This window comes from Drosophila takahashii, chromosome 3R, assembly GCF_030179915.1.
Source record: "Drosophila takahashii strain IR98-3 E-12201 chromosome 3R, DtakHiC1v2, whole genome shotgun sequence".
Lineage (NCBI taxonomy): Eukaryota > Metazoa > Arthropoda > Insecta > Diptera > Drosophilidae > Drosophila > Drosophila takahashii.
Window position 1 is genome coordinate 34,852,038 of NC_091681.1, and position 22,390 is coordinate 34,874,427.

At 36.7% G+C, this 22,390-nt stretch overlaps 2 protein-coding genes across 4 annotated transcripts; one reads left to right on the top strand and one right to left on the bottom strand.

Annotated features, from left to right (window-relative positions):
* Positions 1-2,232: 2,232 nt before the first annotated feature.
* Positions 2,233-21,448, bottom strand: Sox100B. Of its 3 annotated transcripts, none has more exons than XM_070217642.1 (3): positions 21,417-21,448; positions 5,614-5,760; positions 2,233-4,404 (listed from the first exon to the last, which is right to left on the bottom strand). In XM_070217642.1, exons 1-3 carry the CDS (start codon positions 21,443-21,445, stop codon positions 3,102-3,104), a joined length of 1,479 nt encoding a protein of 492 aa, XP_070073743.1. In that variant the 5' UTR covers positions 21,446-21,448; the 3' UTR covers positions 2,233-3,101. The 3 variants fall into 3 exon arrangements, with proteins under 3 accessions (XP_070073743.1, XP_016996479.2, XP_070073744.1); XM_017140990.3 differs by lacking the exon at positions 21,417-21,448 and adding an exon at positions 17,664-18,039; XM_070217643.1 differs by lacking the exon at positions 21,417-21,448 and adding an exon at positions 8,279-8,376.
* Positions 9,618-10,324, top strand: LOC108056925 (uncharacterized). Its single transcript, XM_070217914.1, has 4 exons — positions 9,618-9,677; positions 9,731-9,880; positions 9,949-10,116; positions 10,169-10,324. The coding sequence occupies exons 1-4, from the start codon at positions 9,618-9,620 to the stop codon at positions 10,322-10,324; spliced, it is 534 nt and encodes a 177-aa protein (XP_070074015.1).
* Positions 21,449-22,390: the final 942 nt, after the last annotated feature.

The following is a 22,390-nucleotide window of genomic DNA, read 5'->3' on the forward strand; positions in this document are numbered from 1 at the left end:
ATAATCTAGAGAAATGTCTATGATTTCATCTTGTGAACACCATCGCCACCCGGCAAAGAGTATTAAAAAACGAAACGAAATTTCAATTTACTTTCAAGTCGTCGAAAGAAAGAATGGAGCTTGGCTGCGGCTTTCGCATTACATTTAACTTTTCTCGCCTTATATTTTATTCAAATGGCTCCACATTATTATTTTCCTTTCTGTTTTCTGTTTTTTGTCCGCCGCTCCGCAGGATAACTTGAGCCGCTCGAGTGCCTGACATTTTCACATTTTGCTGCCGTTAAAAAGCGAAATTGCAGAGGAAAAACAACGGCCATTACCCGGCATTTTCCAATTTTTCGGCAAGTTGAATTTTCCCGGAGAGAGTGAGGGTCAGAAAGAAGTTCTCCGACGGCCATTAGGCGGATCTCGTGTGCAGCTTAATTTGAATAACATTTTCCCAGGTGCTAAGCCGACGTCTAATGAGAGTGTCCCCCCGATCCAATCAACCAAGTTCTAAGTGAATTTAAACTGAGACCGCAGAGGAGAGGCAAAGTTTAATTGAGTTACAGCGAGCGCACAAGGCATTACGCATACGACCCGTTGCATGACCAGGCGTAAAGGCAGAGGATGGCCAAAGTTTTCGGCCAAACGTCATTAGTTTTAATAATATTTAAACCACACAAACGAAAATGGATGTCCTTGGGTGTGGAAGTGAATGAAAGTCAGGCCATCACAACATTTGTTTGGGGCTCCTAATGAGGAATGACATTCACATTTGCTGCTCGAATGCATTTGGCTCTGAATCCGATTTGCCACGTGACCGACTCTTGTGTCAGCCAAAAATTATTATATCCTTCAAGGCTGCATGCCAATCATCAAATTGAGTTAATTAAATTATACCCTATTCATCAGTACGCAATTATTGAGAACGCAAGGCAATTTACATCGAAATTAAATGACGGAAGTTCGGAAATCACTGAATGGAAGCAAATTAATTTGGGGAAGTAATGGTTTATAATAAAATGTAATACTTTGTTTCAATAAATTGAGCATTAAATCTTCATTTTATTTTCTTGTCATAAAATAGTGATATTTTGATAAGAAACTTTAATTCACAGAAGCGAAGGTTATGGAATAAATTGTAATAAATTCTTTCTTTAAATTTAAACATAAATATTTTCTTTTTTACTTATTATAAAAATTAGTTGTTGTTAAGAAATTAATGTTTCAAATAAGAACAGTTATAATAAAAAATATTATCCATTTTCAGTGTATCCCAACGGACAACTCAATCAAAATCAATTTAAATATTAATAATGCAATCTCATTAGCTGATTATTAATTTCGACCAGTCCAGAACTTCACAAATTCTTTGCCTTCGCCCTCAGGAAGTTTTCGATACTTTGTCGTAACTTTTTGTGGCGCAATAATTTCTTCAAATCTTCTGCCCAATCAGCGAAAATAATTTACATAATTAGTGAGAAAGCGGCCGGCGCCTGGCACCAAAGAAAAAATCTGAAAATAAATACTATACATAAATTATGCGAATAAATAAACAAGGGTTTTGCTAAATGTGTTAATTTGCAACTTTCGAAATTAATGCATACACTGAATTTCTGTTTGCCCTCGGCCATTTTATTTTCCCGGCCATTTTTGGCACTGCTTTTTTTTCGGACTTCTTCTTCTCTAATGCTCATTTTGCTTTTATTTTTTCCCTTCCTGTTTGCGCTTCAATTAACAACAACTTGTTACAGGCGCAAATTGAACTTAAGCTTCCAAATTTAAATAAATAAACTAAATGCGGTGCTAAATAAAAAATTCAAAGGAAGAGAAGCAAATAAAAAAAACGCGTTCGAAGCTGAGTGTGATTTTCATTTTGTTTCAAATTGTTTTGCTCGGCGAAAAACCAAGTGAATTACCCGTTTCGTGGAGGGGTGTTAATTTCATTGGAATTTATTTTGGTTTTACAACGGTTACAGGTGTAGACACTAAAAACCAAATGTGAGCTGCAGAGTGTGGGAAACTGTCGTAGGCCACGCCCAAAAAACCAAGTGAATTTCTGCCATCCCCACAGGGCATTTGAAATTGGCCATTTTTGTGTTGCTTGGTTTTCCAGGAAAATCTGGTATATTGGTATTAATTCCATTTGCTGGCCAAACTGTAAATTGATACAAATTTGATTTGCTTACCTTTTGCACGCTCCTTTTTTCCTCCTTTGAACTAAAATTCTCTGTAATTTGTCTAGTTATATTACACTTTTTTTAAATATTTATTGCCAAACGATTTTATATAAATTTATAATTTTGCTTCTTTTAACATTTAAGTTTATATTTCGTTACTCTTTAATTATTTTATATTATTACAACTAACTTTCATAATATTGCTCATACATTTGCGTATACTTTCATTGCCAATTTTACAAAATACATTCTTAGAAATACAAATTACAACTACTAGTTTATATTGCTTCCAATTAGCTATGAACTCGGTACTTCTGACTTCTCACACACATTTTTGGACATTTCCATTTAGATTGTATGGCCATTGCTTATTCTTCGATTGCCACTGGAATTGCATATTGATGGGGAGCAGGAATAATGCAGCCATAAACGAAAATCGCAGCGATTAGCTTAAATTGCAGGGAATCTGCAAAAAGACCCTCGAGCCAAAAAACACACACATGCAAACTGAGCCACGCACACACACAGACATTGCACAGACAATAAACCAATAAACGAAAGCCATCTAAGTGACCCATAAAGGAAGGGGCGGAAACGGAAGTAAAGGGGGAAGGTGCACTGGGAAAAACAGAGGTAAATATATTTTATAATAAATTAAAAAGAAAATATATTAAATTCATATTAAAATTGAACAATCCAATCTAAAAGTCAAGCAAATTTTCAGAACAACTTAACTCATTTTGCAACTTATAAAAAAATTCAATAGCTTTTTTAATTCTCAAGTTTAGTTTCTGTACTTATTTTTTTTTTCATAAAATTAAACCCCTTATTTAATTTCGAATTTAGTTGAAAATTTTTAGGAATGTCATGAAATTTTCAATGAATTTTTTTAACCCTTTTTTTCTCAGTGCCGGACAACAAATGTGCAAATGAAGTAGCTTAGGGATTGACATAAGTGTAAGTGCCCCACAGATGATGCTGCGATGGATTCTGGTGCTGCTGCTGCTGTTCCTGCTGTTGGGATTGCAGCTCCTGCTGCTGCTGTGGAGCAGGGTCACCCAGGGTGGGGGTCAGTCCTCCACTGGCATATGGTTGCTGGGGGCCAAAGTTCGGGGTCTGCTGGCTGGAGGCTGCGACTGAGACCGAGGCTACGGGGGAGTAGCCCAAGTGGTCGTAGTACTCCACCACCGGTTGCTGTGAGCTGGCACTGGAGCAGGCCGATGAAAGCGAGGCGGAGGAGTTCAATGGCGGCGAGTGGTGCAGTGGGAGGGGGTGGTGCAGTGGGTGGTGGTGTGGGTGCAACGGATGATGATGGTGGTGCTGCGTCATGGGCAGCATTTGATCCATGAGATACTGGTCAATTTCCTTGGGATCGATGTCGGTGGTGGTGGCAGCTGCCTCTCCCGTTGGCTTGTAATTTAAGGCTCCACCGGGCTGTGACGCCTGCGTTTGCTCCTCAAAGTGCCCCTGTCCTCCGTTTGTGGGGTAGGAGTAGCCAGGGTAGCTCACCCTGCTCGCATTATAGCCACCATATCCATTTATGCCCTCCAGAAAGTCCATTTCCTGAGCTGACTGCCCCTGCCCCTGGTAATTGACCTCACCTAGGGCCACATATTCCCTGCCCGCCTCGAGTAGCACTCCATAATCAGCAGCATTTGCAACCGGCTCACTTAGTTGCCTCAGCAAAAGACTCGAGTTATTTCCTGCAGCGGGTGCAACTGCTGCTGCAGAGGATTTTGCTCCTCCCGAGGAGGAGGCTCCACTGTAGGGCGTCGACGGGGGCGTCAGCGAGGACATGGAACTGGCCGTGGAGCAGGGCGAATCCAGTCCAGCCTCGATGAGACCCTGCTCCATCAAACTGGCCGCACAGGCACTGTTCAGGGATTTCATGAAGGCCTCATTACTGAACACATCCGCGGAGGAAGAGGAGCCGGAGGAGTTCATATTCGTATTCGAGATGGTCAAGGGGCAGTTGGTAAGGCCAGCTGCATTTGATTTTCCGCCCCCACGTCTCTGGCCATTTGAGTTGCTGCTCCTTGGCTTCCCGGAGTTTCCCTGTTGGGCGGACAAAGTCATTTCTGGTCCAGGGGATCCCCCTTCGCCGCCCATCTGCTGGTTGGGCATTATACGCGCCTTTTTACGCCGCGGCTGGTACTTGTAGTCCGGGTGCTCCTGCTTGTGCGTCATCCGAAGCTTCTCGGCAAACTCCATAAAGGGCTTCTTATCACTATCCTTTAGATTTCTGCAAGTGGGAGAAAGGAAATAGTATCAATGTTGCACAAAAGAAAAATTAAACTAGTTTGTAGGACTACTAAAAATATAATATCCTTAAAAATGTGTTTAAGGTTGGAAAATATAATAAAACCTAACCTTAAAATCTTACCTACCCTTAAAATATAAAAAAATAAAATATTATTAATATTTAATCAAAAAAATCATTTCGCAATGGCTTATAAAATCAATCACTTTAAAAATAATCCAGCAAAATAAACACAAAACGGAAATGTGTCTATAAAAAAATATATATATTTCCTATCGTGTGATTTACTGATTTCTACCCCTCTTAAAAGCAAAAAATCTGTCGGCAGATAGTCTTCTTCATGATTAATGCAAAACTGTCAGGCCAAAAGGCGATCTTCGCCACAGCGGCGTCGTTTTCATATATTGTTTGTAATAAAATATTGTCCAGTTCGAAATTAAAATTTCACAGTTCAGTGAGTCGGACGACTGGCGATAAGAAGTGGAGTCTTTCGGGTGATAAGAAGTCGAAGCATCCGCCTTACGACTAATTGGGAATGCGGGCTGGACCAATTTGTTAGCCCATAAATAAACCCTGTTTAATTGACTGTCACTTCGCAGTATTTGTTTCTCTTTTGCGATTCTCAGATCTCGAAAAAAATTCATTGAAAAAATATACATATTACATAGAAAGTAATTATAAAATGTTTATTATATTTAATATTTTTAATTTTACTGACAATAAATCATCAAATCTTTATGAAAAATTGTTAACAGTTGAACTACATTTATTTTGAATTTTTTTTAACTTAATAAGCTAATAAACCTCCAGTTTCCTGTGAAAAAAGACCAAGAGGTAAACCTAATTTATTTATCCTAGCTTCCTAGATATTTATCTGACTTTATTTGCTGAGCCTGAGCTACAACTGGGTTTTTCTTGGAGTAGCTGATATTACTTCTCTGGCACACTGAGAACTGTCTGCTGATGCAATTCCCTGTCTCGTCGAAAAGCCCTTAACCAAACTTGGGAGGTATCCCCCTCCTCTCTCTGCCTCTTTTGTCTGGCCAAGAAGTGGAGCTTATAAAAGACACTTTTCAAGTGGTCCATGCCCCAACGTTTACGCAGCCAGAGACGTGTCTCTGTTTTTTTTCTCTCCTATCCTCTATTTTTTCTTCATTCTGAGTAGGGAATATATAGTATACTTGTACTCACTTCCACAGCTTGCCCAGCGATTTGCTTAGCTCCGAGTTCTGCAGATGCGGATACTGTTTGGACATCACCCGTCGAGCTGCCTGGGCCCAAACCATAAAGGCGTTCATAGGTCGCTTGATGTGCTCCTTTTTGCGGTCCGTGGGTGCCCTGAAAAAATACAAAATCCAAAGAAAATTAGTACAAAAATCAGTCAAAAGCTGCAGTGACTTGTTGGCCGGGTAAATAAGTTTTCATTAATTGCAAAAAGACGTTGCAGACCGAAAAAGCGGCACAAAAACAACAACGCATAATGTCAAACTGAAATTTGCAATTAAAACTTTTATTTGCCGTGGCAAATAGAAGAGAAGAAATGCCATCAAGGCCGGAGAACGAAAACCGGAGACCAGAAAAGTTCATAAAGTGCAGTCAAAAATGTATTTTTCAAGAATCATGAGCATCGGGGTCCAAAAGTGAAGTGCAAACAAAAGCAATCAGCAAAATCGTGCAAAATTCCAGAGAAGTGGGCTTTTCGTCGTTCGGTGGGTGGTAAAAAATCTATTTCAGCTATGCGAAATAGCATTGGGAATCCTTTAAGTGGTTGCCACAACTCTTGACTTTGCATAAAGTATGCAACCAGTTGTCTTTTATCCCAGTCCATCCATTTGTCTTTTCCCGGGACTTAGAAAAATAATTCCATTGACAGAACGATACAAGCTCATACAAATAAAACCGACGTGGCGTATGATAACCTCTATTCTATGTGCATTGTGGTATACGCATAGGCGAAATAGAATATGTATGCACTAAAAAAAATATGTATATCTTAAATTTGTGAAAAAAATAATAATCCAGTAGGTAATTGTTTTATTATTTTGTAAAATTTTCACCAATTTTAATTTTTTTATCTGAACTTCTTGGCTTTTAACTTTCTAAAAATAAAATATCTCATTTAGCGTGCTAAACGTTATATAAAATGTTATTTGTATGTTCCCTTTTTAATCTTCTTTTACATTCATTTTATATTTATAACCAGTAGCAAGATCCAAAATTCAAGGTCTTTAAAATTTTTGGATTTCTTTGCTTTTTAATCAAAGTTCATATCCATAAACTAAAATAAAACAAAATTTTATATATTTTTACCAGTGCTAAAACATGTCAAACGTCTTTCTCTTTCTCTAACTCACACATCCCATCACCCACATTGTTTTTATCTATACATTCATTTTTATTTAGCATGTCGAGCACCGAGAAATACAATGAAGACAGAGATTCAATCAAAGAGATAGGCGTTCCAAGGGGGCGGAACACTATGGCTCGAGATGCCCGAGATTTCCCTTTGGTTTGCCCACCTTTTCTGGGAGCCTCCTATATTGAATTATTTATCCTAAGTAAACATGATCAGGGCAAGAGATTTGTTAGGTAAATCTTTCAATCGAGTTTGGGTGTGCGTGTGCTAATGCCTGTGTGGGTGAGTCTATTCGATATGCCTGACTGCATTCTATGCCTGGCCGGAAAACTGGGAAGAACTGTTTTCAATCAGAGCAAATCAATAAGCAGGTGTTCTCAGGTGTTTTCTTCTAACTCCCTGCACTCAAATTGAAACTAATTCTAGAGGAAAAAACCTAAGAAATATAAAAATAAAGTAGTCAACATAAGCATTCATATATAAAAATATCTATATTTCATCCATGGTTTATTAAACTTTATTTTAAATATATTTCCGTTAAAGAAATATATAGATAGGGTCAAGGAAATTTTAAAATTCATTTTTAGATTTCAAATAAATAGAAAGGGTAAAATCATGAACTTTATATTATTGGACAATTGAGTAAAAGGATTTAATTTCCCTAGGTTGTGTGAAAATAAATCAATATTTAACGTTTCCTTTTTAAAATTTTGTTCTTAGCCGCTTTTCGCCTGGGCTTAATTACAAGTTCGGCCGAGCTTATTAAGCGATTAAAAACGCGACCGGAGGCCAAATGGACATCGTCTTGGGGTTTGTTATCTGCCTTTTGGTATCGTCGGCGTCGTGACCCCGCCCCCTACCATCCGCCCCTAGCCCCCCAGCATCCTATATAGCTATATAGCCTTCCTCCCCCGCCGATTCAAAAGTATCTGCGAGTCTATATGTATGCAACTCTCACGCTTGACAGCACGCTAATCAGAATCAAGTGATGTTCGTTTTGCTGCACTCAGTTCTTGGGACTTGGGAGGTGCTGTATTCCCAGGCCTGCACTGAAAGAAATCATAGTAGTTTTTCAGGAATTTTTAAATTGTTCTTTAGATGTTTGGAAAGGTATTAAAATCAAAGGAACATGGGAAATAAATTTGTAAATAAAATATAATTTTGTAAACTTTTTCTAGAAAAGATATATTTATAAAATAATAGGAACCCTTGAAGTTTAAGTTTATCAATTAGACAATCAATAAGATCATGGTAGTACTTAAAGACTTCTAGATTTATTTAAAAATAAAATGATTAAATAATTAAAAAGAAAGGAGTATGAGAAATAAATATTTTATTTGAATATTACTTTGTAAAATATAAATAAAAATATTTATAGTTAAAAGTTCTTAATAAAATTATAGAAATTTTTTAAATAATTGATCATTAATTTAGGTGGTTTTCGTTTATTTATAAAATTTCCTCCTGTGCATTTTAGAACCCCCAGAGATATATACGTACAGCAGATCCCCGGGGCACTTGGCAACTCAAGCACGTCTTCATTATTTGCTGCTGTTGTTGCATTCGGAGATGCGCAAATCTCATTAAGTGATATCTTCAAGTGGCCGTTAGCTCATGAGCAAATATGAGAAATGAGCGGAGACTGCAAGGAATTTTGAATTTGCAGCTTTCCATTTTTCGCATATGCCAAAGATACAAAGATGCAAAGATACTTTGGCTTTTGTTGCGCATCTTTTATCAGCAATGGGCCATTTGCCGCTTTTGTTATTAAATTTTACGTCGGTTGAGTGGGGGAGGTAGGGGAGCCCAAATATTTACAGCTTTAACACGAAGCTGTAAACATGGCACGAAAATTCCCATTTCCATTTCCATGCCCATTTTCATTTCCAATTTGTAAGCGCATGTCAAAAAGTGGGGACAAATGCGCCTAATTAGCGGCGGAGACGTCTCAGCGATTTTCACAAGTTCACAAATATGAAATGTATCTAACAGATACAGCGCGTGTAAACAAATTGCAGGCGTCGTTGTTTCGGTTTCTGTTTTGTATTTTGTATTTTTCGTTTTCATTTTCCTATTTGCTTAGGCAGTGCCCACATTTTCCCACGCAGCCGCCACCGCCGCCGCTCTTTTTACGGCACTTTTGTCAAACAAATTTAAAATGCATCCAACGGATGCAGTTGCTGTTTGCCTTGCGGTCGCTTGGCCTTTCTTCTTTTATGTTTTTTTAGTTTTTCGTTTTGAAAACCTTGAAGTTCGTCCGAAAAGGTGGTCAAACACCAAGGAGCACTGATAAGGTGATAAGGCGGTGGAACTGCCCCTTTTTCCTACCACAATCTTGGGGATTTGGCTACCGTGAGACTTGCATCTGAGTTTGCTCAGCCTTTGTGGCTTTTATTTGCCAGCTGCACTGGGAAAATGGTAACAGGTGCAGGGAAATCATTTAAATAAATATTGGAATTTCTTAATAATTGGTTTTCACCCCTTACAATTTTTAAACAAATAGATTAACAAATAAAAGTGAGATTTGTAAACTAATGATTTGATTTTTTGTGATTGATTTTATAAATTAAATGGTTTTAATTAATTATTCCTGTGAGAGTAAACTGCTTTATATTTAATCTACTAATAAATACTTTTAGAACCTAATAAGCTTTCTGTGTAACTTTAATGTACTGTAAAACCATAACTCAAATTGAATTTTAGTTTTCCACCTAATGACCCTTATTATTATTTTGTAATAATCATAATTCGATCACAAAGGTTAATCGCTTGGAAAGCAGACACCGAAAAATGTAAATAATTATTATTTCATTGTTCCGTTTGCAGTCAACAGTTTGAAATGTCTAGCAAAGGGTGTTTAATTTTTCAGCTAATTGTTTTTCTATATTTAGTCGCTGAGGTAAGTGTGATTATTTTTATGAATTTAATAAATATGAAAAATATATTTTCCAGATAACTTCTAGATTTGAGTTTACCAACGTCAAGTGCACCAGTTTGGATAAGGAGTTTGGCGATTTTGAACATTGTTTTCTGAAGTCGGTAAATCGAAGCTATAAATATCTGTCGGTCAAGTTTAATCTACGCAAGACTCCGGTGACTAAAGTTAAAGTAAGCAGCCATTGCTTAGAATTCTTATTAATACGATACTCATCCTTTTAAAAATTTAACAGGTAAATTTAGCTATGTTCAAACGATACAATGGCTATCGACCTTTTATGTACAATATTACTGTGGATGCCTGTAGATTCCTTAGAAACCGAAAATCAAGTCCAGTCATCAACTTTTGGTTTAACATTGTCGAAAACTACTCGAATTTAAATCATTTGTGTCCTTTTAATGTGCGTAATTAATTTTGTTTCACATATTTTTTTAATAAGTATTTAATTTTAGCATGATATATCATTAGAAAAGCTTCCAGTCGCAACTGTGAACTTCCAAGTTACAGATGTGCTGCCTTTTCCCGAGGGAGATTATCTAATCGAAACCCATTGGATGCCGTACGATATTAAGAAAGCAGTGCTAAAATTATATGGCACTCTCTCCTAATTTAATTTATATTCTGTTCCACTTTTTGTTTTTGATTCTAATTACTATTGTTTAAAAATAAATATCATCTTCAATTTTGTTATTTTCTTTTCCAAAAATAAGGTAAATATGATGAGTAGACATCGGATTTTAGGTGAAATAGTTTTTTTTAAATACGATTTAAAGCCACATTTGATTGGTTACAAATTTTATTTATTAAGATATAATTAGATTTCGGCCAAAATTAATTAAGGTTTTTTTTTAAAAATTGTATCCAATCAAATGTGGCTTTAAATCGTATCTAAAAAAAACGATTTCACCTAAAATCCGATGTCTAATGATGAGATATAAGCTCAAATCGATGTGGAACAAATATATTTAAAAATCCCTTAAACTTTCCAAGTTTTTCTCAGGTAAATATGATGAGATATGTGCTGAAATCAAGATGATAAAAAAATATTTAAAAATTCCTCAAACTTTCCAATTTTTTTCTCAGTGCTTTCGGCCAACTTTCTGTGTGGTTCTGGTAACAAGATAAACATCTCCTTATTGGCCACTCGTCTTAGGTCAGGGATCAATGGGAATGGCCGGACTTATTGGAAACTTACGAGTATCGGAGTGCGAGTGCCACATCCACATCCACACAATCCTCACACAAGGCGACCTCTTGAGCGGCGGCCTTTTGAGCTTTCCCTTTCGATTTAAGCCGCCTCTCGGCCACTTCATCTTGATCCCATTCTCTGTTATCATTTCATTTGGCCACGTCCTCATCCATTTCCACTTCGACTATCCACTACCACTGTCATTTTCATTTTCTTGTTTTTTACAATTTCCAAGTCAATTTATTTTTACAGCGCACTGTGCCGCACTCGAGAGAAGTGACAGAGAGTTTCGGAGGGAGAATGGGGATTCCCCTACTCTTGTTGACCGACTAGGAGCAACTGGATAGGCGTGAAAGGAGCCAGGAAAAGGGGGCGTGGTAGCTGGAAAACGCAATGAAGAGCGACAGTTTAAGTGGCGTAGAGGAAGAGCCCTGCATCATTCTGGTTTTTGTGGGTGGTTATCTTTTTTTGGGTGTTTTTTTGGGTGGTTAAGTGGGTGGTTGCAGCTACAATCAATGCTGTCAGCTGGATATGTGTCCCTGACATTTGATGATTGTCGTGTTGTGGCCCTGAAAATCAAGCTCTCGGGAAAAAAACACTTCATATACCTACCAAAATTCGAAGGTTATTAGCTAATCCAATAGAAAACAAGAAAGGAAGCTAGCTTCGGCAAGCCGAAGCTTATATACCCTTGCAGATCATTCTATTAATTTACAAATCGCAAAAATGTTAAATTTCTTATTATTTCACATTAATTTTTCGATCGTTTCTATCACAGCTATATGATATAGTAGATCGACTTTTTAAAAATTAAAATCGAAATTCGGAAATATTTCAAAATAGTCATATCCCAGAGTAGAAGGAACTGTAATAAAAACCAACAAAGATATAATTTTTTTCCCATTAATTTCCATTTAATTTTTCGACCGTTCCTATGGCAGCTATATGATATAGTGATCCGATTTAAAAAACAAAAAAACCGAAATTCAGAAATATATAAAAAAAAAATGTTCCCAAGAGTAGAAGGTAAAATTTTAAAAAACACCGGAGCTAGAATTTTTTTACGTTTTTTTTTTTGATCCTTCCTATGGGAGCTATAAGATATAGTTGTCCGATCCGTTTGGTTCTGACATATATACTACCTGCAATAGAAATACGACTTTTACGAAAGTTTCATCCCGATAGCTTTAAAACTGAGAGACTAGTTTGCGTAGAAACGGACGGACAGACGGACGGACAGACGGACAGACGGACATGGCTAGATCGACTCGTCTAGTGATGCTGATCAAGAATATATATACTTTATGGGGTCGGAAACGTCTCCTTCACTGCGTTGCAAACTTCTGACTGAAATCATAATACCCTCTGCAAGGGTATAAAAAGGCTCAAAGAAAAAAAATAGACTCAAAAAGCATTGTCAAAACTGTGTATTAAAATTAATTTAAATATAATCTTTAATCCCAAATGTAGTACCTTTTCTTAAAGTACGATTTTAGTGCCAGATTAAAACGGGGTTTAATTACAAAATTGTATATTTGCAAATTCTGGTGTTAGTAAATAGTTTATTAGTGCAAAGCTTTAAAATTATAATTTATTTTAAAACTGGTTTTAGAACCACCTACATGACTCATTTCTAATCAAAGCCCGCCGCCAAAGAGTTGTTAAATATTTAGAATCCAGCCCCTCGAATTCGTTCGAATTTGAATGATTCACCGAAATGCAAAGCAAGTCAACGCAAAATATTATTTATTACTTCCCGCCCAACAGCAATGTTTGCTAGCTGCTTTCTAGTGTAACGCGCATTTTGCGGAATCTCGGGAAAAATGAAAAGTTCGCTATGAATTTCCACACCTATTTTGCCGCTGGCGATTTTCCCCGTCCGTCCATCGAATATTTCTGCAGGGGATTTCCGGTAGACTTTGGCATCCGAGAAATAATCGCCCGGGTGTTCGTGTTCGTGTTCCCTCCGTGGAAACTGCGGCCGCAGGATTCGGGGATTCCCCCCGGGAGAATAACGAAAGGATACAGGATGGGCAATCGGAGCGACGCTGAGCCATTGAACCCTTTTTTGAAAGGCATATCGAGCGGATTTGCGCCGAAATGTGCGAGTACTTCGGCTAAAAGCTTATGGCCGGATCAAAAGTGCCTCCAATTTTATGCGCAAATGTTGTTTAATATTTGGCAAAATACCCAGAGCTCAGCAAAAAGCAAACGGGTTATTTAAATGTTAGGATACCCTCAGAAATTCTAGCTAGACACAACAAATTCTTAATCATTTAAATGTTATAAATTGATTTAATCTGAATAAAATTGTAAAATTACAATTTAAATCTCCTTATTTTGGCTATATATTTTTATTGTATTTTTAGAATTTCAAAAAATTTATAGAAATTAATGGGTAATACTTAACTATATAATTTAGGTCGTTATTCCTAATATTTCGGTTTTTTTTTTGGCAGCCTTCCTATTTTCTAAAAATCTTTAAACATATGTACCCTTATTATTTCAAAAGACCCTCTAGAAATATCAAAAACTGGAGCTCGTCAAATCAATGTTCCACTTCATTTCCGTCCCAAAACCTCCCTCCTTTTAAGACAGATTTTGTGGCCCTAATCGCGGAATCCTTTGAGCCTCGCTGGCTTTGGCTCACATCGTTTGTTCCGCCGACTTGGCTTACTTGCACTTTAGTTGGTTGGCAACTTTTTCGGCCATTGTCGCGCTCACCTGGTCATAAAACTTCCCCCATCGATGGAGGGACGACTACAAAATGACGACAACACCTCGGGGAGATGAGCTCCCAATGTTTTGTAAATTCCTGTTACTGCAACAGAAAAAATATGCAAAACGAGAGTCTAGGCTGGAAACTTTTTGGCCAGCATTTGTGGTTATGGGGCAGCAACAAAAGAAACGGGAAAACCAAAAACAGCAGCATCAGCAGCAACAAAATCAATATTTGCCTTGTAAGCCGCACGTGTATCTGTTCTTCTTGTTGTTGCCGCTGCACAAACTTTTACCGGCCACCAAAAGCTGAGGTTGCTGCTCTTCGGGGCGTACTTTTTGGGGGAAAAAGGGGGCGTGGCACTGCCCACATATGAGGGGGGGTTTTACCAACATGAGGTGGAGCAACAGCTAGGAGAACATGCTTGTCGGCCCTCTCGGCAACACCAACAGCCGAAAAGTCAGCTAACCGTGGAACTAAAAGTGTAGATTTTGTTAAGAGTTAAACTAATTAAAGAAAATATTTAATAGGTAAACAATTTGGATAATTAAAATAATAACTATATTAAGTCTATTAATTTTGCTAACTTTATTTTAATTTTATTTTTAATTTGAAAAAACCCAGAAGACCTCAACAAAATTATTTTTTTAATATTTATAATCTATAAATTAGGAAATTTTAAATAAACATTTTTGAAATCAATATCTCAAAAGATCTCATAATTAGCTATTAGATATTTTAAATAAATATTTAGATTTTTTATTATATTACAATTTTAATCAACAATGTTTTAGAATCAAAATAGTTAAAAAAAATTTGTTTACTACTTTTGTAACACTTTCTTTATCTCTAATTTAGCCTTAGAAATTCTCAAAGCTCTTTCCGTCCTTTAAAACTATAGGTTTATAGCCCACTGTTACCCCGTTTGATGGGTGGATGTGGTTGGGGCCTCTAGAAGAGCCAGCCCCCATGGGGAAGTTGGAAGTGGAAGAGTGTTTGGTTAGGCTGCCCGAGATGACTTGTTGGGGGCCATGTAAATTGACTCGTCGCAGCGCCGAAAGAAGAACTATCGGATGGACTAAGGGGTGTGGAATGGGGAGGGGAACCGAGGAGGAGGAGGAGCTCTGCCCACCTGGTTGTGGGGTACTATGGTACTATGCATGATACATATATGATAACACCTCGGGCCGGACACGCAGATAAGCAATGAAATATTTATAGCGTCGCCAAAGTCCTACCCGAAGTTGCGGTTCCTCCGAGGGCCGACTGCCCTCTATTTATTTTCTCCTCCTTATAAAAGGGGCCCCCATATCTAATCGAGCCAGGTAAATAGAGCAGGGGTTCCACCGCACATGGTGTCTGTGTTATTTAATAACAAGCCCAAACCAAAACCATCCCGAACCCTATATCTTACAAACATCGTGCGACGCCGATCGTCAGACAATTCAAGTGGCTTCCCAGCACATTGTTGTTGGTCTTAAGTAACAAATTCTCAAGTGATTCACGCGAAACACATTTAACCAAATCAAACAGCAATATAATGTTTGCGGTCTCCCCTTTAAAAAATATGGGGAACATAAAAAATTAGCAAAGTAAGACACGAATTTTTAGATTTTTTCCATACTTGCTATGCGTTTTTTGGACTTCAATTTAAATGTATGATTAATCTTAAGAAATAGTTATTATAAATAGTAGCCATTATTTTGAAAATAATTATTATATAAAATTGAGTTTACCCCCTAAAAAAGCTTTTAAAATTAGCTATAAATATTTTTAAAGCTCAAAATGTTATTATAATATTTTACAACACCTAACGAATTTTTCCATGAACTTCAACCTCCAATCGCAACCCAATAAAAAATCGTAAAAGGAAAGCAATTTAGCATCAATTTCTGCTGTCAATCACCGCAAACACTGAAGCAATTAAATGTATCTCCCACCATTCGCTTACAGCATTTTTTCACCATTTAAAATGTTTAATTTGGAAGGTGACAGGGGTACCTGGTAATCGGTGAAGTGAGCGAGGACTTCGGGGGTAAGCGATGTGCATTTAAGCGATTTTAAGTGGAAATAAACAAGGCTCATAAAGCGCAAGGTAAACAATTTCCCCGCAGTTGTGAAGGGGGGTGGATAGTGAGACGAGGGGTGGGGCGGAAAAGGGGTTGGTGGGGTAGCGAACCCCACAGTGGATAGATAAAGGAAAGGAAATGACGCTCATATCCTTGTGCAAACACACACGTGCTCTTGACAGCGCTTTCTGCGCATTTCGCAATGAGGGGGCAACTGTGCCCAAGGATGTTTGTCCCTGGACAGCTGAGAATCAGACACTGGGGGAAAAGGGATCGTAAATCAATAAGATGGATGAGGTTTCTTTAAGATTCTATCTAATAAAGAAACCCACCTATCTATCCTTAATATTCTTCCCAATAAAATTATATTCTAAAATATTTATTCGTTTTGATATGCACTTATTATTTTTTACTTTTTATACCTATTCAATAAAAAATTATTAAAATAAAAGAATTAGACATTTGTTAAGTTTTATATACTTGTTTGCATGTATCTTTTGCATTATTTGTTAAATTCCTATTAAATACCAAAAACATATTTTTATGAAAACCAACGCATAGAAATGTTATTGTTTTTTTAGGTCATAACTTTCTTATATGATAATGAATTTAAAATAGACGTTCAGGAACAGAGCTATATTTACAAGTAATTTAAACATATTTTTCATAAAAGCTGATATTTTCTGATATTTTTTAAACTTTTGTTAAATATTAAAAAATGTTTTTTAAGTGTAATCCCAGTGATAAGCGTCGACAAAATAGAGAACAAAGCGACTGGAGGCGGCTGACAAACTCAGATAAGACTGGTAGCTGGGACCCCTGCTGAAAGACCGGAGGTGGAAGCCCCGGCATTTGCTAATTGCCGGTCAAACAGAGAGATAGAGCTGAGCCAAGGATCTGGGGAATATGGAATCTGGAAACTGAGGGATCAGAAAGATCAGCCGCCACTCGTCTTTCTCACGACCCAAAGTACTACGAGTATATTCAAAAATACGAAGCCCCCGTACGACATCTTGTCAAGTGTCAACTCCCCGGTTCGCTTGAGTTAAGATCTGCTCTCCCCCCCTTTTAAAGACCCCATTCCCCCACCTTGTTAGCAGTTAGCATCTTTACGCTAAAAACATATTTATTCGCTTTTTATGCCTGAATTGATTTGTCGTCGTCGTCTTCATCTCGAACATTTTTGTGTTCCACTCTGCAACACACATTTATTGAGGCCTGTATTTTGTATCTTTGTATCTGGTGAAGGTGGCTTGTTATTGCCTTTTCCTATTATTCCTGCCATTGGCCAATTCGGTTGTTGTTGTTGTTGCCGCGGTTTGTTTGTCTAATATGTGTGAATGTGTAAATTCATTTATATTTACATATGCCGGCAGATTCCCAATCGTTTTCCCTTCTTTCTCCAATATTGCTATTTCTCCTATATTTTTTTCTCCCTTTGCGGTTCGCCAAGTTTGTTTATCCAGTTAAATAAAAGAAAACCCACATATATGCATATATGCCTGGAAATTGTGTTAATCAGCGAACTCATCGAAGGTTGGTTAGTCACTCGAGGGTTATTGGTGGCTCGGGGCTCCACTGAGGACTCAATTTGTCCATTGGGAGATGGGAAGTAATTTTTTGATTATCTTGCAATTGAATGAATTGCTATATAGGTATAGTATTCAAAACCATTTTTATATGTTTACTGATATTTTATTAAAAAAAATTTATTATATTTATTTTAATATTTTTTAATATTTAAAAATAGTTGTTGCAACATTACAATTTTCAGCTCTGCAGACCCTAAATCATTTTTATCGTAAGTATTTAATCAACACATCTGTCTAAACATAAGTTCTTATCAACGCTTTAATAATTTCGATAAAGTGGGAAAATATTGAAGTAGCTGATTAAGAACATGATATATACGAGTCAGTGTAAGTCCCCATATTTTTAACAAACATTTTTAAATTCTTAAAAGGACTCACTTGGCTGAGGCCTGAACTAGATTCCAGTCGTAGCCCTCGAGGACCTTCATCACCGCCGTGGTGATGCGTTCGTCCTCCTTTCGGCCACCTTGTCCTTGGGCCTTTTTCTGCTCGGCTTTCAAGGCATAGTTGGCCAGAACCAGGGTTTCCACCGGTTTGGCGCGATCCTTGGAGCAATTGGAACTGGAACTTTCACTCATTTTGTATTTTTAAGGCACTAAAATAAGTTCTTTAATTGAATTATATGTCATAAATGTCTCCGTATCACTAAATCTCGTTTTGATCCTCAAGTTTCACCCACGCAGATCTCGGGATTTTTCAATGGAGCCTACGATACGCGGCTAAACTCTAGACGCGACGAAGTTGACGAGCAAACTGCGACTGATCTTGGGGATCGCTGGGCTGATGTTTCCCCAAGACGAGCTCGGCAATCGTCGGATTTTCAGACGATCGTGGCGATAAGCTAAAGACGGTGGTTGGTTGGATCGTTAGCCGTATCTTGGGGGTGGTGGGGGGCCTTTGGGGTGGGGCGGGGAGGTTTGAGCAGTAGTACACGGCGGGGGCGAACATAAAAATCGCGGCGGTACGCGTGTAAACATTAACATGTTCATGTGAAATTAGGTGGTTCCAGAGCGGAATCGAAAAATGGACGGGGGTTTGACAACTGTCGCCGACAAACGAATGGGATATCATTCATTTCTGTATACCGACATTGAAATACCTAAGTATTTAAGGAAATCTAACTTAAAAATCGGAAATGTAATAATGATATAATAACAATTTTGCAGGGTCTTAACAGTAGTTCCTGAAAAATATCGACAGTTAGCTATTTCTCGATATTTGTTTTATGTTTTCCCTCAAGGCATTGGTATTATCGAATCGATATTGTCAAATTATCGAAAATATCTATAATTTTCAAGCTCTATTTAGCAGAGATAATAATAAGTTTTCTTGTAAAATATTTCTGCCTTGAAATTATAAAAATTTTAGGGGACTTTAAAGATGCAATAATAACAACATAATTTTTAAGAAACTCTTAATTTTATTATTATATATATATTATATTTTATAGGAAGTATGACATTTGTAATTTCGTAAATTCTTAAAATAATCTTAAATTTGGAAAAAATGTTACAAAATTTAAAATGGATTGCTTGATTTTATTTAATAAGGATATTGTTATAAAGCCTGTTTTCTAATTTATCAAGCGTAATACAAACACGATATACCTCTAAAAACAAAACGCCAGGATATCAAAAAGAGAGGGCCGTGAGATGGGCAAAGCAGAGAGACACATAAATCGAAATGGAAACAGAAACAGAAATTAGTAACACTTTACAGCCACATGTGGATTTATGACACCTCCACCTCAGGAGACTTTGGGTTAAGGGGTAGAGTCTCGGGATCTCGGGATCGTTAGACCTGCCACTTGTTGCAGCTGTATTTGGACATTGTATGGGTAGTGTGTGGGGATGGGAAAGGATCGGTCCTGAATGAGTGCAAACACCGTGGATTGGGGGAGTAACGATGGCTAATGAGAAGTCGATAAGATCATTAAGGATTTAGGGGTTAAAAGAGGTGAATGGAGGAGAATGGGAGTGGGGGTGGGAAATGATCGATGGGTTCTCAGGGTTGACAGAAATAAATATGGGTAAAAATAAAAGAAACAAAATTTATTTAATAATAAAAGACGAATAAGATATGTATTATAGCAACGCTTAAAGATTACCGGTGTTTTTTTTATTCTTTAATTTATGGTTTTAATATTGAATTAGCACTTCCATCAGTAATTAATATTAGGATATATTAGGAAATAATGTATAGAAAACTTGATTTAATGGATTATAAATATTTAACATTTATTTAGGAATCGTAAATTAGGATATAATGACACCTTTAAAAAAAATGCAGTGAATGTTATATTAAATTTCGTTTAATACATAAATGAAAATTTGAATGAATATGTTTTTTAAGTAAATCATAATATTTAAGTAAGCAATTTGCATATTATAGCGCCTTGGCAGCTTGAGCTAAAACAGGTAAAATGTAAATGATACACAAGTTTATGGGTAAACCGTTTAATAAAATCAGATAGAAGCCGAGATCAGGTGATCTGGTAAGATCTTTTCATAACCACTTTGCACTAGATTTTTACCTCGGTCTCAACACGCTCCCAAAAAAATCGTAAAATCCAAAGAAAACACCCTCGAGAAAGAAATGAAATTGACGGGGGGAACGGAGGGCTATTCATTTCACGATCGTAAAACATCGAAAAACTATAGTTTGGTTACGCTTTTGTTTTCCAGCTGGTTTCAACTGGAAGTTATATCGCATAACTTTTACCCGCCAAATAATTTCGGGGGGGATTTTTTACAACTTTATAATTTTTACAACTCAATTAACTTTTTTCAAACGCCGCCGGCGCAGACAAATCGAAGTATCGAAAAAAATTAAACAATAAAACAGAGAAATGCATAAACGAAATCATAAATACCTAGGCCATTTTAGATACGTTTTTCTTCTTTTTTTTATGCCAAGTGGGGAGATGAAATCAAACCTGAAAAATGACGTCGAAGCATCGCCCGTTTTTTACTCTTTTTTGGAAGTGTCATAAAAGGCATCAAAATGAAAATTATACGATACTCGCCATAAAAAAAGGAATGAAATACAGAAAAATACAGTTCGCTGAACTGCAGCGACTGGAAAATTGAATCGCGTCTAGGAAATTTAATGGGCGACCATCTAACATTTAAAATTCCCCCGTCTTTTTTTCTGGACCGGCGAACTTCAAAGCTCGGCAACTTGTTGATAAACAACTCGCGGGAAAAAAACGAGCGAAAAAAATTTATTTCGAATTAATTAAAAATATTTGCGCTTATAGAAAAAAGTCAGAGGAGGCGAATTAATTTCATAATCAAATTGGAGCAGCAAAAGGTCGAAATGCATCTGAAAAGGCGGTGGGCAGGGGGCGTGGCAGCGGATACGACGACCGCTTGACAATTTGCGACTTGCCATGAAATCGCATTTTTTGATCTGAGCCGCCGACAAGCTAAGGGAAAATATGTATAAAAAAAATGTTAAAGCCGACTGCTAAACGAAACCAAATGGCGCTTTTTTTTACCATAGCTGCTGCGTTAGAAGAAGAAGAAAGGTAAGGGGAAAAAAGAGGAGCCGAAAGCCCCCAGAAGTACGACATGTGTTGCGGAAATATTTTGTAAACAAGAAAAGCAACGACGGGCAGTCAGGAAATATGCAAAAATACAAAAAGGACAAAGGGAGAAAAATTAAAGGAAACTTACAAAGTCATATGACATACAAGAAAAATGTAATATATTTACAAAACATCATATGAAGTATGTTAAAAATATCACTACATAAATAAAACACTCATTTAAATAAAATAATAAATAAATATCCCATTTTATTAAAAAAATAAAAAACATAAAAAATGGGTAGAACAAAAATTCTTTACTCAGAAAAAAAAAGAAAAAACATAAAAAATGGGTAGAACAAAAATTCTTTACTCAGAATTTTTTTTTTAAATTTTTATTTTGTTTGAATGAATTTATTTTTTTTTTATTTATATACATTGAAAGTAAAAGTTGCATTAAAGGTTTTATAAGATGTACTGTTTTTTTTAATTTTTTCAAATTGATTATTTTTTTTTCCAGTGTTTTTTTAATATTGCCTGGTTGAGATCATTTACATACACGCGTCTCACCCACACTCCCTCACTTTTTTATCGTTTCTCACCTTTTTGGTTTACTTGATTTTCGTTCCATATTTGTGTTGGTTGACCATCGGTCGAAATAACGACGATTTTCATTCGCCAACGATCGTGGCTCTTTGAGTGTGTAAGTAAGTGTTTGTGTGTGTAGCGGTTAAACGGGTTTTTTTTTTTTTTTTTTTTGTATCTTCAATTGCCTCGTTGATTTGTATTGTTTTCTCTTTTTCTCAGCCAATGGGAAACAAAGGCGGGCTCAAAAAAATAATATAAATGGAAATATGAAAAGTGGAGGTATTAAAATGATCTGGCAAAATCCAATAATAAATATAAAATATAGAATGAGATTTATTTTGACGATATTTCATTTCTAATTTGGCATTTCCAATATCAAATTCTTTTTATTTTCTGTTTTTTCCCCAATTTTTTCTGTTATCAATTTTGAGTGATTGCTTATCTACCCCCATTCGAAATAAATATAAAACACACCTTGGCACTCACCAAAAAAAATATATCTACACATTTTTCCATATATGCATACACAGATCCACATTTGCTTCCTTTTTTATGTCACCGTTTCTTGGGTTTCACAGTCGGAAAATGCTGGAAAGGGGGAGGAAATGGTGGAAACGGGGGGAAATGGTGAAAAGCGGGGGAGTGGGGACTAATGGAATTCACACGTGTTTTGCTTTATTCGTATTGCAGCAATAAAAGTATTCGTTTCAGGTATTTCGTTACCTCGGTGTAACATCAAAATTGGCAAACTATAGAATACCAATATATCACGGAAAATATTCGTGTTTCATTTCAAATTTTTATTGACATGTCACATCGGTGTAGCCGAAGTTTAAACTGTTCGTAGTAAGGATTTAAAAATCGGTAAATAAGAGATACTTTATAAGTTTAAGATAAACTAAATTCAAGAAAACTTTAAAATCCTTAAACTGAATGTTAAATTATTTTGACTTGCTGAACATTATTATTTAATATTAAAGTACTTAAA

Excerpts from the sequence above, each read along its gene's own strand:
- LOC108056925 (XM_070217914.1), top strand. The coding sequence starts at position 9,618 with ATGTCTAGCAAAGGGTGTTTAATTTTTCAGCTAATTGTTTTTCTATAT. Across the intron at positions 9,678-9,730 it reads TTCTATATTTAGTCGCTGAG|ATAACTTCTAGATTTGAGTT; the intron begins GTAAGTGTGATT and ends TATATTTTCCAG. Across the intron at positions 10,117-10,168 it reads ATCATTTGTGTCCTTTTAAT|CATGATATATCATTAGAAAA; the intron begins GTGCGTAATTAA and ends ATTTAATTTTAG.
- Sox100B (XM_017140990.3), bottom strand. The coding sequence starts at position 17,863 with ATGAGTGAAAGTTCCAGTTCCAATTGCTCCAAGGATCGCGCCAAACCG. Across the intron at positions 5,761-17,663 it reads CTAGTTCAGGCCTCAGCCAA|GGCACCCACGGACCGCAAAA; the intron begins GTGAGTCCTTTT and ends GTATTTTTTCAG. Across the intron at positions 4,405-5,613 it reads TCGCTGGGCAAGCTGTGGAA|AAATCTAAAGGATAGTGATA; the intron begins GTGAGTACAAGT and ends TCCCACTTGCAG.